This window comes from Euphorbia lathyris, chromosome 3, assembly GCF_963576675.1.
Source record: "Euphorbia lathyris chromosome 3, ddEupLath1.1, whole genome shotgun sequence".
Taxonomy (NCBI): Eukaryota; Viridiplantae; Streptophyta; class Magnoliopsida; order Malpighiales; family Euphorbiaceae; genus Euphorbia; species Euphorbia lathyris.
In genome coordinates, this window is record NC_088912.1 from 54,367,001 (window position 1) to 54,384,278 (window position 17,278).

Below are 17,278 nucleotides of genomic sequence, written 5' to 3' on the forward strand. Positions count from 1 at the left end.
CCTTTCTTTAACAGAATTAGACTGTTTGAGGTACAAATTTGTGTCAGAAAGAAAATGATTCACTGAATAGCCTATTAAAGTTAATAATTAAAAGATTGATTTAGAAAAATACTCATTCTTAAAAAGCTAGAAGAAATACGTGAAAGGATGGCAGAGATGAGCATGGTCGAGCAAACAAATCATGGCAGCGAAAGAAATTCAACATTTGAAAGAAGTAGAAACAAAAGAACCGAATATATGAGCATGAAAATTGAAAATGAAACCTCATGTCGGACTTCGACATTGCTTGTAAAGAGATAAAATTGAAATTTTTTACTCAACATATTGTAAAAATAAAATTCTACAAAATGGCCATGTAAAGCTTTCATACTATAGTTCTACGCACAGGAATTGATAACATCAGTATGACTAGGCAGATAAATTGCATGCTCTAAAAATATGAAACCATTTATTTCAGTTTTCTTTCCTTAACTGGAAAACGCCAAAAGAAAAATAAACATGACATCCCACATTGTATAACTAATCATCATAACATGTTTTAGTACTAACCGCATAAATAAATATAATAATTAGATCGATAAGATAAATGGTCAATGCAAAAATTCAAAAAGAAGAAAACCTTCTTAATAAGACTTACTGTGTAGTTCCTAATTTGAACCTTTTTCTTTGCCTTCAGCAGCAACAGCATCAGCCACAAGAGCCATTGGTCTTTGATCAATCACTTCATCAATAATCCCAAACTCCTTTGCTTCTTCAGGGGTCATAAAATAATCTCTATCCATATTCTTCTGGATTACATCTACTGGCTGCCCTGTATGCTTCGAGTATAACTGATTTAGTGAATCCCAAACACGAACAATCTGCTTCGTGTGAATAGTCATATCCTTTGCCTGCCCGCTGTAGCCACCCGATGGCTGGTGAACCATAATTGTTGCATTAGGAAGCGACTTCCTCTCACCCTTGGAACCTGCAGCCAAAAGGAGAGAACCCATAGATGCAGCTTGGCCTAAGCAGATGGTATTGATTGGAGACCTTATATACTGCATCGTGTCATAAATTGCAAGACCTGTATAAAACAACAATGGATCAAGGAATGCTTAACATCATGTTAATGACTAAATTTATCGGCATGAATCCACCATATCACATGGTAACAGAAACTGTCATAAGAAAGAAGGATAAGGTACAAGTTTGCTTCTAAGGTTTTTGGTGAGAGCAATTTACCCATATAATTAAAAATGATGCAATGTTCATCTACAGTAAAAACCTTGGCTCAATTGCCAGTTTCTAAAGAAATTCCGTCAGAAAATCTACACTGAGAAATTTTGGTTCATAAGTAACTTTCATCAGTATATACTTGAAAAGAAGAAAAACTGGACTAGGTTTTCTACTATGGATGGACATTGCGCTGTTTTGAATGAACGAGGTTAAATTGCTCTCTCAAGAACCTTAACCTTATCCCTAGCGAAGCAGTTACTTTCATGCTATTCTGGCAGTATTTGAGGAATTCAAGTTACAAGGTCTGAACCCTAAATATGATAGATTTTAAGACATCCATCTCGATCTAAATCAAAATATAATTTTACTGACTGGCCAAGAATAAACTTTTAGCTGTATTTAACAATGAACAAAATCTTTTGAAACTTGAGCAGCAAAAATGTAAAGCTTGCAAATTTTGTGACCAACATCTGCCAAACCACATTTCATCATACGCAGCTCAAATTTTAAGGATGAATTATTCAATGAGATGAGCCATCAATTGCCCTCAAAATTATACCTTCTACCTGCCCCAGTCCCCCGTTTTAGATCATGAAAACTACTAGAACCTTCAATATCATACCCCTAATTGCTAACAGCTGGCAACCTAATATCATCCGTAGAAACACAATCAATCATCAAAAATTCAGTCATGAAATGGTTCTAAGCAGAACATACAAAATTCCAAAGACACAGAACTGAATGAGAAAATCCCATAGAAATCGAAAATAAATAAATAAATAAAAGAAAAGAAAAAAGGGTTTATAGTTACTGGACCAGCAGTGACTTGGCCGCCAGGGGAGTTGAGATACATGTGAATAGGCTTGGAAGGGTTCTCAGACTCGAGGAAGAGAAGCTGCGCAACCACCACATGAGCAGTATCGTCGTTAATAGGACCATTGATGCAAATAATTCGCTCTTTGAGAAGCCTGGAAAAAATATCATACGCTCTCTCGCCTCGAGAAGAGTGCTCTATAACCATCGGAATGAGACTGTAAGCGCGAATGTTCCTCGCCGGAGAGTTGGACCAGAGAGAAATGTTGGTCCTGGTGGCGACGAGTTTGGCGCTGGAGAAGAGGCTACTCATGCTCATGATCATGGCGAGAGTGGGTGGAGGCGGACGAAGATTAGGAGAAATTGAATTTCGAGGGAATTTGGGGATTAGCGGGTTAAGTTGAAGATGGTAGCTGCCGTTGATTGAGAATGGCATAGGGATTTTGTAAATGTTATGTTCTTCACAAAGTGAACAATAACTCTCATCTGATTTTAGGGTACAATTTATTTAATTTCAACATCCAAATTCAAACCAATATTACAAATTGCTGGAAAAATACTCCCCATTTTACACTCACCTTTTTTCATCCAATGGTAAAAAAAAAAAAACAAAGTAAAACTTACTTTGTCAATAACAAAACATAGAAGGTACCTTAAGTCGATTCACTCACAATTAAAACTTTTACAATTTCTAACTAATTGTTTTATGGCAAAATTACCAAAAATGTTTTGTTTATAAGGATATGTTCAACAACTATAAATAAATAAATATATATATATATATGTTAGATAACATGTGAATATTATTCATGGGGGAGAAGTGTAATAATGTACAAGGAAATGAGGAACTAACCAGCCACGTGTGCTGGAGCAAGGACACGTCATAGAGAGAGATACAGCAAGAAAGACGAAGATCCAAGGATTCGCCATCTCAACTCGTATGAGTTAGGATCCGTCATCGTATTAACATCAAAGGATTAAACTGAACAAACGTCTTTAATGCTAATGGTTATATAGTAAATCAAAAGTCATTAAATAAGCATTAAAGGCATGACTGTATATCAAAGTGAACGGGATTCCACGTCATTTATTATAATGAAATCAGGTTTGGAGATAATAGAGTTCTACACTTAGAAAGATCAATAACACGTCCACCATGAATCTTTCTAGAGCGGATCGGTCCAGTCCCGTATTGAGCTACATCAACACGCACCTACATCCATATCCTACTATACAAGTATTGCAGTTGTATGTTCAACACTACTGTCAAGGTTGTAAAAGACGCTAGGCGCTAGTCGGGCGGACAAAGTCCTTATTAATTAATCGGGGATTAATCGGAGATTAATCGGATTTGTATTTTTTGTATTTATTTATTTTTTTATTAAATAAAGGATTATATAAATACAATTAATATATGAATTATACTATGTAAAAATAATAATATTGTTGTAGCCTGAACTAAACAATAAATTTGTAAGATGGGAGATCAATCGTTGAACTTCTGAAGGAAGGCGGTCCTTCCAATCAGAATGATGACGAAGGTCGTTCCTTGAGGATCGAACCTCCTGGATGAAGGTTGAACGTCCCTGGATGAAGGTTGAACGTCCCTGGATGAAGGTTGAACGTCTCTGGATGAAGGTTGATCGTCCCTAGCGAAGGTTGATCTTCCTTGAGGATTAAACCTGTTACAGTGTGGGAAGCGGTCTTCCCACAAACGCTCCGATGCTTAAGTCAGATATCATAAAATATAGTATTCTTTTCTCTCTCCAAAAGCCAACCTTTTCCTCTTCAGCTTTAAACCTATTTATATGAATAAGGGAGGAAGTTACCTGTGAGTTATCGGTAAAAGATCGTGCTGAACGTGGGTACAATTATCTAGGACGATAATGGAGTACGTGGGTAGTGGTTATATCAATTGCTCCCCACTGTTATTTTCGGATTATTTTCCAAAATAAGAGTGAGAAAAATAAATATCCTTAACCGCTCGATAAATGATTTTAAAAAATGGCAGCACGAATCTTCCTGTTAGGATTATCAATTTTGTACGAGAAGAGAAAACGGAATTAGAAACAGGAGTGAAGAAGAATCGGGTTCTCTCCCGATGAGATAGAAAAAATCGGTTTTCTCTCCCGTTATTGCATTTTTACGGGATACAGCTTGACTTGATTACCCTGACAAGGATAACCTTAATAGTTTCTATCTTCACTAAAGATGGGTTCAGAACCCTACCTCGTGAGATAATTAGAATTGTAACGAACATCAGAATCCTCTCCGTCTGGGATTATACAAGATAATCTAGAATATTAGTAGGAAATAAAATCCCATTCTGTTTTAGATTAGGATAAATAATAATAATAATAATAATAATAAATATAAGAATCCTATTCTGTTTAGGATTAGGATAAACAATAATAATAATAAATATAAGAATCATATTCCTTTTAGGATTCCATAAGATATCCTCAGTATTTAAGGATGTTAGCATAGGATTTCTTTTTTTACCTCAAGTGCACCGATTTTCTCTCCTCTGTGCTTAGTCTTGGATTCCTTTGGCTTCGGAAAAAACTCCATTTTCAGGCTAGCTTCTCCCTTGATTTCGAAGTTTTATATCTGTGGAATGCAAAAATTATATTATATCGGTTAAAGGAATAGGAGAAAAACGTTCGATCAATCTGTAACTTAGATAATTGACGGTGCGTTTTTTCCTTTTTTACGATGAGACTCCGTTTTTGCGATTTTTCTATTTTGAATAAATCTGAACCTATAAGGTTTTTTCGACTTTTGTTTTTTCAAACAGTCGAATCTGCAAACGATTTTTGGGATCGAACAGCCTCGAATCCCTGACGCTTTGCGCTTCTGAATAAAATTGGACTTATACGTTTTTTTAAACAACAGAATCTGCAAACGCTTAAAAAAATGACTCTCGACGCTTTTGAATGAAAAAACGAGCCTCTACCGTTTTTTCGCTTGAATTAAAAACACGATCCTCAACCGCTTTTTCGTTTCAATTAAAAACGATCCTCAACCGCTTTTTCATAAAAAAACGATCCTCAACCGCTTTTTCATAAAAAAACGATCCTCAACCGCTTTTTCATTTCAATTAAAAAACGATCCTAAACCGCTTTTTCGTTTTGATTAAAAACGATCCTCAACCGCTTTTTCATAAAAAACGATCCTCAACCGCTTTTTCGTTTCAATTAAAAAATGATCCTAAACCGCTTTTTTGTTTCGATTAAAAACGATCCTCAACCACTTTTTCGTTTCAATTAAAAACGATCATCAACCGCATTTTCATAAAAAACGATCCTTAACCGCTTTTTCGTTTCAATTAAAAACGATCCTCAACCGCTTTTTCGTAAAAAACGATCCTTGATTTTTTCCAGCGACACTCGACTCTAACACTTTCTTGTTTTTTATAAAATTGATCCTCCATGTTTCTTACGATTAAAACAGAAACCGAACCTCTAAGGGTTTTTCGTTTTGAATAAAAACGATCCTCAACGCTTTCGAATGAAACTCGAGCCTCTACCGTTTTTTCGTTTTGAATAAAAACGATCCTCAACGCTTTCTGCGATTTTGAACGCAACTCGAACCTCTAACGTTTTTTCGTTTTGAATAAAAACGATCCTCAACGCTTTCGAACGAAACTCGAGCCTCTACCGTTTTTTTGTTTGGAATAAAAACAACCCTCAACGCTTTTTGCGATTTTAAACAGAGCTCGAACCTCAAATGTTTTTTCGTTTTGAATAAAAACGATCCTCAACGCTTTTTGATGATTTCTATGGTTCGAACCTTTAACGCTCTTTCGTTTTGGATAGAATTGATCCTCAACGTTTTTGCGATTTCAAACAGAGCTCGAACCTTCAGCGTTTTTTCGTTTTGAATAAAAACGATCCTCAATGCTTTCGAATGAAACTCGAGCCTCTACCATTTTTTTGGTTTGAATAAAAACGATCCTCAACGCTTTCTGCGATTTCGAATGAAACTCAAACATCTAACGTTTTTTCGTTTCTAATTGCTTTTGAGCTTTTTCTTCTGCAGCTGGCTTACTTTGTCTGAAGATATTCATCATGGTTCGTACTAAGCAAACATCAAGACATATATTCGAAGCATTGGGGCCACATTCCTTGGATGTATTAGCCTTGTGTGTTCCTACCTGTCTATCACAAGATGATGTTCGTACTTTCAAGACAACGTTCTCGTTTCCGTCTGATTGGGAGGTCCGCCTCCCTTCAGACTCGAAGACTTCTTTTGCCTTTATGCCTTCAGAATCGTTTTCCATTCATGAGGTCTTGTTGGAAATGGGAGTTCGTTTTCCTTTACCTTCTTTCTTCATGAAATTTTTGAAGAGCAACAAATTGTCTCCATCTCAGCTTCATCCTCAAGGATGGAGATTGTTTCTGGTGTTTTACGCGCTTTGTAACGAAAAAGGAGTAGTTCCAGCCATCAACCTTTTTCATCTTTTCTAACTTCTTAGATCTCTCAAGGACAAATCCGGGCGATTTTCTCTTCAGAGGACCGATATGTGTGAGAAGGGATTATTCATCGATGATTTTCTTCCCATCGAGAAGTATGAAGATAGATGGATTGTTGTTTTTCCTCCTGCAAGGACATGGAACATTCCTCTTCCATGGAGCTGGTGTTGGATTAGGCGAGGCGTCTCACGTCCATCGCATTCCAAACTTTTAGATAGATATTCATCCGAGATTCTTATTCTTCAGTATGCGAAAAATCCTCTTAGTCACTTTTTAAAAGCTTTCCGTCGTATCACGATTGGTTGGGAGATTACTCCATCCTTGACATCTGCGAAAGAAGGCAAGAGTTTTTGCTCTTCATCGGAAAGAACAACTACGGCCCCTGGCCTTACAGAAATGACATCCGCATCTGATTTCGTCGATAGCCCATCCTTGGTTGAGCAACAATTTAACGTTCCTTTGACGTATGAATTGTCGAAAGATTCTCCACAGTTCATACCTGAGCCTGGTGAATGACTTAAACAGGTTATGACTTCAACGCTTTTTTGACAATTTCTGCTTTTTTTTCTTTTTTCAAATGGTTCGAACTTCACCATTTTTTCGATTTTCATCTTAATCGTTTTTTGAGCTTTTTCTTCTACAGTTAGCTTGTTTCGTCTGAGGTATATTCCTATCTGATGTAGATTCCTTTTTTGCAGGAAGCTCAATGTAAAAGATGCTTTTGATTTGATTTTGATCCTGAACCCTTCCGGATTCAATCATTCCTGCTCCCCAATCACTTGAAATTCAATCAGAATTGAATGTGGATTCCTCTTTGAGGTAAATTCCTCTTTGATGTAAATTCCTCTTTGAGGTAGATTCCTCTTTAAGGTAAATCTTTTTTGAGGTAGATTCCTCTTTGATGTAAATTCCTCTTTGAGGTAGATTCTTCTTTGAGGCAGATTCCTCTTTGATGTAAATTCCTCTTTGAGGTAGATTCCTCTTTTGTAGGGAGCTCAGCATAAAAAATGCTTTTGATTTGATTTTGAACCTGAACTCTTCTGGATTCAATCATTCCTGCTCCCCAATCACTTGAAATTCAATCTGAATTGAATGTGATTTTGATGAACTTTATTGCCATTGCTTTAATAGAAATAACTGCGTGCACTTTGGTGAAAGCATTTAGCTTTTTTCTACACCATGTGCCTTAACAGCCCTGATAACTGCGTGCACCAAGGTGAAAGCATTTTGCTTTTTTCTACACCATGCGTCTTAACATCATTGAAAACTGTGTGCACCATGGTGAAAGCGCTTTGCTTTTTTTACACCATGTGTCTTAACAGCCTTGATAACTGCGTGCACCATGGTGAAAGCGTTTTGCTTTTTTCTACACCAGGCGTCTTAACAGCCTTGATAACTGCGTGCACCGTGGTGAAAGCGTTTATGCTTTTTTCTACACCAGGCGTCTTAACAGCCTTGATCCGCGTGCATTCATGGTCTGTTACACCCACATGTCTTAACGGTTTTGATAACTGCGTGCACCAAGGTGAAAGCATTTCGCTTTTTTCTACACCGGGTGTCTTAACAGCCTTGATAACTGTGTGCACCGTGGTGAAAGCATTTATGCTTTTTTCTACACTAAGCGTCTTAACAGCCTTGATCCGCGTGCATACATGGTCTGTTACACCCATATGTCTTAACGGTTTTGATAACTGCGTGCACCAAGGTGAAAGCGTTTCGCTTTTTTCTACACCGGGTGTCTTAACAGCCTTGATAACTGCGTGCACCGTGGTGAAAGCATTTATGCTTTTTTCTACACCAGGCGTCTTAACAGCCTTGATAACTGCATGCACCATGATGAAAGCGTTTATGCTTTTTTCTACACTAAGCGTCTTAACAGCCTTGATCCGTGTGCATTTATGGTCTGTTACACCCATATGTCTTAACGGTCTTGATAGAGACAACTGCATACACAATGGTGAAAGCGTTAGCTTTTCCTCCATATATTTTATATATATATATATATATATATATATATAATTCAGGAGTATGTGTCATAAATAAGGTAAGATGAGAGGTCAATCGGTGAAGTCCTAAAGGAAGGCGGGCCTTCCAATCAGAATGAGGATGAAGGTCGAGTTCCTTGAGGATTGAACCTCCTTGATGGTAGAACCTTTAGAAGGTCGAGTTCTTTGATGATTGATCCTCCTTGAGGATGGAACCTCCTTGAGGATGGAATTTCCTTGATGAAGGTCGAGTTCTTTGAGGGTCGAACCTCCTTGAGGATCGAACCTTCTTGATGATCGAACCATCTTGATGATCGAACCTTCTTGAGGATCGAACCTTCTTGAGGATCGAACCTTCTTGAGGATTGAACTCCTGAAGAAAGGCGTACCTTCCAACCAGAATGATGACGAAGGTCGAGTTCTTTGAGGATTGAACCTCCGTGAGGATCGAACCTTCTTGATGATCGAACCGTCTTGATGATCGAACCTTCTTGAGGATTGAACTCCTGAAGGAAGGCGGACCTTCCAACCAGAATGATGACGAAGGTCGAGTTCTTTGAGGATTGAACCTCCTTGTGGATTGAACCTCCTTGATGATCGAACCTTCTTGATGATCGAACCTTCTTGAGGATTGAACTCCTGAAGGAAGGTGTACCTTCCAACTAGAATGATGACGTAGTTCGAGTTCTTTGAGGATTGAACCTCCTTGATGATCGAACCTTCTTGAGGATTGAACTCCTGAAGGAAGGCATACCTTCCAACCAGAATGATCACGAAGGTCGATGTTCTTTGAGGATTGAACCTCCTTGATGAAGGTCGAATTCTTTGAGGGTCGAACCTCCTTGATGAAGGTCGAAGGTCCCTTGATGAAGACGAAGGTTCCTCGATGACGGTTGACCTTCCTTTATTCATAATGAGCGTTGTACAATGCAATTGCTTTGAGCTTCAAGTAATTTGCATTCCATGTCTTGTGAATCTTAGGCGTTGAACTTCTTTAATGGACGTAGGAGGCTTCATCTCTGAAATGGCTTGCTTCAATTTATTTTTTAGTTATCATGTAACCTAAAAAAATTTCTGATTGTACTTCGAAAGTACATTTGTTAGGATTTAGCTTTATAACGTGGGTCCTCAATATATTTAGCACTTTGTCGAGCTTTTTCGTATCTGATTCACCTTTCTTGCTTTTGATGATCTTGTCGTCTACGCAAGTTTCTATGGTATTACCCAACAAAGATTTGAAGACTTTGTTAACCATCATCGGATACGTGGCTCTTGCATTTTTAAGCCTACAAGGCATAACTTTGTAGCAGTAGGTTCCTCTTTCAGTGATGAATACAATTCTCTCTTTATCAGGAGGATTCATCTTTATTTGATGGTACCCTATGTATGCGTCGACAAAGCTCAACAGCTTATAGCTAGATGTTTCATCCACCATCTTGTCAATTTGGGGCAACGGACATGAATCTTTTGGACAAGCTTTGTTCAGATCAGTGAAATCTATACATACTCTCCACTTTCCGTTGGGTTTCTTCACCATCACAATGTTTGCAAGCCAATCTGGGTAATAAACTGCTCGAATAAAGTTTGCCTCAGGCAACTTGTCAACTTCTTCGAAAGCTTTTTGCCTCTCTGGAGCTATTCTTCTTTTCTTTTGCTTGATTGGCTTGATGTTTGGATCAACATTCAAGTGGTGGGAAGCTACATTCAGCTTATGCTAGGCATATCTGTAGGAACCCAAGCAAACACGTCCATGTCCCTCTTAAGGCATGCGATTACTTCACCCTTCACTTCTTTTGCCATTTAACTTCCAATATATGTTATTTTTTCTGAATCATCTTCTGTCAGCGGTATCGCTTCAACTTCTTCAACTGGCTTTGGTTTTGGCTTATTGCCAGGTTCTTCAGAAATCACCATCGTCTTTGCACTTGCACCATGTTTTCCTTTAACAGAAGAAACGTAGTGGTTGCGCGCTTTCTTTTGCTCTCTTCTCACTTGCCTTATACCGTTTGGTGTCGGAAACTTCATCAATAAGTCTTCCGGCGATATCCTGGCTCCCCTGCCAATAATTAATGGTCTTCCTATTATCATATTGTAGGTTAGAGATATAGATTTTACTACCATAAAATTCACCATCCTTGTAACATTACAAGGCTCATCGCCCAACTTGATTGGTAATTGGATAGACCCTGCCACTTGGACAGCTTCCCTCGAGAAGCTAAAGAGTGGGGCCGACACCTTCTTCAATCTATCCAGAGATAAATTCATCTTCTTAAAACAATTCCAATAGAGGAGATTCATCTTCTTGAAACAATTCCAATAGAGGAGGTTGACTGAACTCCCACTGTCAATGAGAATTCTTTCCACTAGGAACTTCATTATGGTAGCAGAAACCACCATTGCATCATCATGGGGTATCACTACATTTCCTTGATCTGTTGGGGTAAAGGTTATGGACTCTTCTTCTTGGGCTTTCATCATATTGTTGACTTCATAAGCTTGTCTAACATAAGCCTTCCTTGATGAAGAGGATTCACCGGCTAAAGTTTCCCCTCCGGAGATAACATTTATTGTTGGATACGCCGGCTTGTTATCAAGGGCTATGGCTTTATCTTTCTTATCTTCCTTTCTTTTGGCATATGTTCGACCATCCTTGTCTCTGTTTTCCAAATACCTTTCTTCTTTGGGGTTTTGTGGCTTTTCCCTTCTCCGCATTTCTGCATAGACAAAATTTTCAAGCTTACCTTGTCATACCAATGACTCTATTTCATTCATCAATTTCCTATATCGATCAGTTGAGTGAACATGAGTCTTGTGGAATCGACAATAAACATCCATCAATATGCCCATCGTCCCATTAGCTTTTGGGGGGAACGTAAGGAATTCGGATCTTCCAATGGCTGCCAGGATATTAGAACGTGGTTGGAGTAAGGGTGTGAAATTCTCATATTTCGGCTTTCAAGTATGTCTTGCTTCGTTCCTTCTTCCATTTTTTACATCACCAACCTCGTCCCTTTCCTTTCTTTTCCTATCTTGATTTTTCCTCGCCCCCATGTTCTTCATCACATCCTCAGAGGATGAACTTATTAGCCCGACTGAACAAATCTCCCAAGGTTGAGGGTTGATCATAAGAAAGAGATTTTTGGAGATCTCGCGATCTCGTTCCCTGGAGTATTCCTGCAACTGCCATTCCAGCTTGGCGATCCTGAATCTCTAGAGTTGCAATGCGAAACCTTTCTATGTAATCTTTCAAACTTTCTCTTTCATCTTGCTTTATTGTGAGGAGATACGTCGCATCCTTCTTCCTTCTGGTGTTGATGATGAATGCTTTTATGAATTCTCTTCTCAATTGATCAAAGTTAGAGATGGAGCTTTCCTTTAAGCTATTGAACCACGCGCGAGCATGATCCAATAGAGTGAGGGAGAAAGCTCAACACATTACGGCATCTTCCATCCGTGTAATAGCATTACCGCTTCATAACTCTGCATATGATCGTAGGGATCACCCTTTCTGGAATAAGTGGCGAGTTGGGGCATCTTGAATTTTTGAGGGAGAGGTTTATTCATGATCTCTCCCGAAAAAGGAATTTTCCTTGCTGCTTGTTCGTCATCGCTCGGAACAAACTTCTTTTGTTCTAGCACCTTTTCAATCATCTTCTTAAGGTCTACTGTCTCTTTCGCGTTGAACATGGATTCTTTTCCGGCTTTCTCATGTGCCTTCGAATTTTATTTGCAAGAATTTTCCACAACTCATGGATCTTTAAGTTGTTTCCCTTGCGCTTCCCTCCTTCACGTGGTTCTGAGATTCCATCGTGTGGTAACTCGACCTCGTGACCTTTTTCCTTGTTTCGAAACTCTTTGTCTCGCATTTCTTCTTGAACAAAAAGCATTAATTCTTGGAGTTGATTATTGTTTTCTTCAAATTTTTTCTTCAACTCTTCATAATCCGCCAATGGGACGGTAGGTGGATTTGTTCTTGACGGCCCGTGTTGGTCTTCAACGTTTTCAACACGTTCTTCTTCATTGGTTGGATGTGCATCGTGTTCGTCCGGAATATGCGATGCTTGAGAAGGTGGAACTTGAGATTTCTTAGGAGGCATCTTTTTTATTACAAAAAGTAGATAATGTTGAATGAATGACTTTTTTATCGTTTCCCACAGACGGCACCAATTTTTGTAGCCTGAACTAAACAATAAATTTGTAAGATGGGAGATCAATCGTTGAACTTCTGAAGGAAGGCGGTCCTTCCAATCAGAATGATGACGAAGGTCGTTCCTTGAGGATCGAACCTCCTGGATGAAGGTTGAACGTCCCTGGATGAAGGTTGAACGTCTCTGGATGAAGGTTGATCATCCCTGGCGAAGGTTGATCTTCCTTGAGGATTAAACCTGTTACAGTGTGGGAAGCGGTCTTCCCACAAACGCTCCGATGCTCAAGTCAGATATCGTAAAATATTGTATTATTTTCTCTCTCCAAAAGCCAACCTTTTCCTCTTCAGCTTTAAACCTATTTATAGGAATAATGGAGGAAGTTACCTGTGAGTTATCAGTAAAAGATCGTGCTGAACGTGGGTACAATTATCTAGGACGATAATGGAGTACATGGGTAGTGGTTATATCAAATATAAAATATTTAGGATAGAAAAACATACATATTTTAATATTATTTACATTAATGTCCTTAAAACACAACAAATAGATCAATAAAATAACATTTATAACAAAATGTGTCAAAACAAAATAAAACTAATATTCTTAAAAATACATTTTATAGTTTAAGGTTTTTTTTTAGTTTTTTGATATTTAATATTTTATTTGAAATTAAAAAAAAATTGACATAAAATTTAACGAACAATTTTTTCAAAAAGACCGCCTAGAAGCCGTCTAGACCCGTCTAGGACTGCCTAGGAGGCCAAAAATCGGTCAACCAATGTATATCGCCCGACTAGTGGAAATCAGGACGATGTTCTACAAATCACCACTTTGGCCAATTTTTAGAACACTAACTACTGCACAGATACTGGACGTATTGACCTTTGGTTATATTCGTTCCCATGAATAGAACAGGCCTCGGACAAGTTTATGATTAACAATCAACGGATACGCACTACATTATTTTCCCTTTCACAGGACACAAGATATATGACATACATTTGTTTTCGTATTGTCTGAATGTTTTTCGCGACACTATATTAAAGTTATGTCATCTAAATCCTTATATGAAAAGAACCTCAAAGCATATGTGGCCTTACGATGACACACGTCTATCATCTAAAGAAAACGCGTTTTTAATTGAAAAGTTACTTAACCATGAGATGAAACTTGTTATATATGACTGTCATGGTTGTCTGAAAACAAAAAAAACGACAAATAAAATTAAGTTACGCGACCAACCAAAACGCATCTCAAATTTAAGGCGCGTAAAACGTTTGACTAATATTTCAGCTCATATATAAACCAAAATCTAGAGAGTAAATTAGGTTTCTCCTTCAGCTCGATGATTCAGGCTTCAGCTCTCCCATCCATCTCTTTGGCTATCTCCATGGTAGCTTTCTACATGCAAATCTCTATTTCTGAGATCGAAACACGGAGATAGTAAGTCATATTTACTTTGTTCCTCGATGTATTAGGGTTTCATTGTTCCTTAATCTATCTTTTCCTCATCAAACCTGTAATAATCATCATATTTACTCTTGCAGTGTGGATTTCAGCTGTTGGAATAAGGATATATTAATTGTCAGACTTACCAATGAAAAGGTTGGATCTTTCGCTTAGATACATTGATTTCTTTGTATTAATTGTAAGATTCACTAATGAAAATAGTGGGTATTTATCTTACCTAGACTGATTTCGCTATTTCAATTCATGTTACAGGTGGACAATATGCTTCGTGATGCTATTATGGGTGATGCTGAGATAGGTAGATCTTGCTCTTTTTATTTGTAAATATTATTAACATTAGGAATTATAAACGGATCCGAGTCTCTTTTTATTTGAAAATAATATTTGCAGGGATATTAAGAATGCTTATGTACAAGGAAAGATTGATTGAAGAGTATAACATGCAAAGATTTCTTTAACTTATTGAGTATATGTGATTGATTGATTGCTATCTTATTCGAGAAACCTGTTCTGTTTATGGTTATGAAGCATGTTCAGTATGCTATCATACTTTAGATGTTTAGTGAGTATGTTGTATTGGAATTGTGGCTAGTTATTGTTGGTCTATTGCATGTGGGTAGCATAACATGCCAAACATGGCATAAATGTTCAATAGTTGTAACAGAATCCCTATTAGCATGCTTTTATTTATTAAAGTGAAACCATTGGCTACTTGAAGTGAAACAATTGTCTTGTTGATTGATTTATTTACATTTTAGAATGGTGTATTGGAATTGTGGCTAGTTGTTGTTGGTCTATTGCCTGTGGGTAGCATAACATTCCAAACATTGCATAGGTGGTCAATAGTTGTAATAGAATCCCTATCAGCATGCTCTTATTTATTGAAGTGAAACCCTTAGCTATTTGAAGTGAAACAATTACATAAATGTTCAATACTTTATAAAATGGACCCTAAGGAACTATTTACAAGTTGTTTAAGTCACTATATGGCTTAAAACAAACATGGGAAATTTATAAACTATGGCTTTATTTACCTTGTAGTCTTACATCCCAGTTGCACAACAATTTCTAATGTTGATTGAATGGATAAATACTTTCTTTGGATGGACTTCGCAAGGTCAGAATCAATACATAAATGTTCAACAGTTGTTTCAAACATGCTCTAACTTATTGTTGTTGGTCTATTACCTGTGGGTAGCATAACATGCCAAACATTGCATAGTTGTTGTTGTTGTTGTTGGTCTATTAGCATGATCTTATTGATTGATTTATAGTTGAAACATTGCATAGTGAAACCTTTGTCATAGTTGAAACAATTGCCATGTTGATTTATTTATTTACATTTTAGAATGTTGTATATGGCTAGTTGTTGTTGGTCTATTGTCCGTGGGTAGCATAACATGCCAAACAATGCATAGATGTTCAATAGTTGTCATATGGAAGAAATCCTGTAGGTTTCTTGTTTCAATTTCTGGGTTCAATACTTAGACGTAGAATAAGTTTGCACATATCAATTTGATGGATAATCTGATTGGGGTAGGTGTGAGCACGGACTTTTTCCGGCCCTAGTGATGAGTCTATATTACACTCTAGCTAACAGTTTGTGTAGGTGGGCTTCACACGACGCGTTGTGCGAGATACGAGCTAAGACCTAGACCCCGTATTCTGAGTTATTTAGCTTGTTTTATGTGGTCTTCATGTAACATCCCTAAAACCCTAACATATGAGTCTTCCCACATTCATATATGTTTTCATGATTGAATACATGCATTTGAGATTCATCTCATTGTCATTAGAAGTTTCGTATTCATAATGCGATTACCGTGCGATTAGGAGGCAATTAGTGTGTCGTTAAGATGTAACGATTGGTTAATTGAGTTTGGACTTAAATGAATGAATGCACATGTCCTTAATTGATTAAATTATACTTATGGAGGGCTGGAAATGAAGTTTAGTAAGTAGCACCTCACAAAGCATGATGTCACTTAATAGTAAGACAAAGTATGCCTCTTCACTTTTAAAAAGATGTACACAACTCATTCTTTCTCTATTCCAGCCACAATTTCGACCAAAGCTTCAGAAAAACCTTCCTTGTTCATACCCTAACACCCTCCAAACAAAACTCTTCCAATTTCTTCCATTTTCAAGCCAAACAAGTCAAGTTAGGAAGCATACTAGGTGATAGACACAAGTTGAAGGTTAGTATGTTGTTTTAGCTTGTTTTCTATGAGTTTGAGATTCTGAAATACCTAGGTATGATCATAAGATTTGTTGTGGATGAGTTGTGATTGAGTTTGTTGAGTTTTGGTGTTGTTTAAAGTGGTTATAAGCTGTCCAAATGAAAGATATGTATCAAGTGCCCTAAACAGAAATCTAGGGTACTGCTTTCAGTCATTTTGGAGCATGTTTTTCATATTGATATTGTTCGAATTTGAAGATACATAAAGAATAAACTATGTTCCTATGTGTTATGAAACCCTCTGTAAAATATGAGACTTTAATTCCATATATAGAGGAAGAAAACCTAGATGGATCATGACTACCTCGAAATTGAATGTCATATGAGGCAGCCATGTTGATGTAGCATTTTGAGGACCTTAGGGTCATAATTTAGGAAAGTTTATTTATACAAAAGTGTTCCTAACTACTTGAAGTATATGTCTGTAAAAGGATTTGACAATCAATTGTGTTTAGTGTGAGCTAGGTTGAGTGAATTATGGTAGATGCAAATCTGGATAGTCTGTTTCTTGGCTGGAAACTAGACATAATCATTTTGCGTGCCATATATTGTGTAGAAGTGATATTAATGTGAATTTTGGATATGTTATACCCATATATGTCTAGTTTTAGTAGGTTCAAGAAATAGGACATTTGGATTCATATAGAGAAAGTTATGGCAGAATGTGTGCAAGTAGGTCATGTGATGATCTAAGACAAAAGGATTAGATTGCATGAACTTTGTGGAGTTAGTGTCTAGCATTCATTAGTTTATATTTTCATTAAGTTTATGTTAAGGCTAATTGTATAAATGTTATGTGACATTAGGAGGACAAGGTGAAATTGAACGCACACCCGATCGTATTGAATAGATCGAACCAAGTGCGACGGTAAGCATATTGCTTATATATGTGTATGAATGTATTGTGCCTTGTGACTTGTTGAGTGTAAG

The 17,278-nt window shown here is 37.4% G+C and overlaps 1 protein-coding gene across 1 annotated transcript; it reads right to left on the reverse strand.

The window, feature by feature from the left end:
* Positions 1-421: 421 nt before the first annotated feature.
* Positions 422-2,518, reverse strand: LOC136224650 (ATP-dependent Clp protease proteolytic subunit 2, mitochondrial). The gene is made up of 2 exons (XM_066013043.1): positions 2,035-2,518; positions 422-1,066 (listed from the first exon to the last, which is right to left on the reverse strand). Exons 1-2 carry the CDS (start codon positions 2,465-2,467, stop codon positions 648-650), a joined length of 852 nt encoding a protein of 283 aa, XP_065869115.1. The 5' UTR covers positions 2,468-2,518; the 3' UTR covers positions 422-647.
* Positions 2,519-17,278: the final 14,760 nt, after the last annotated feature.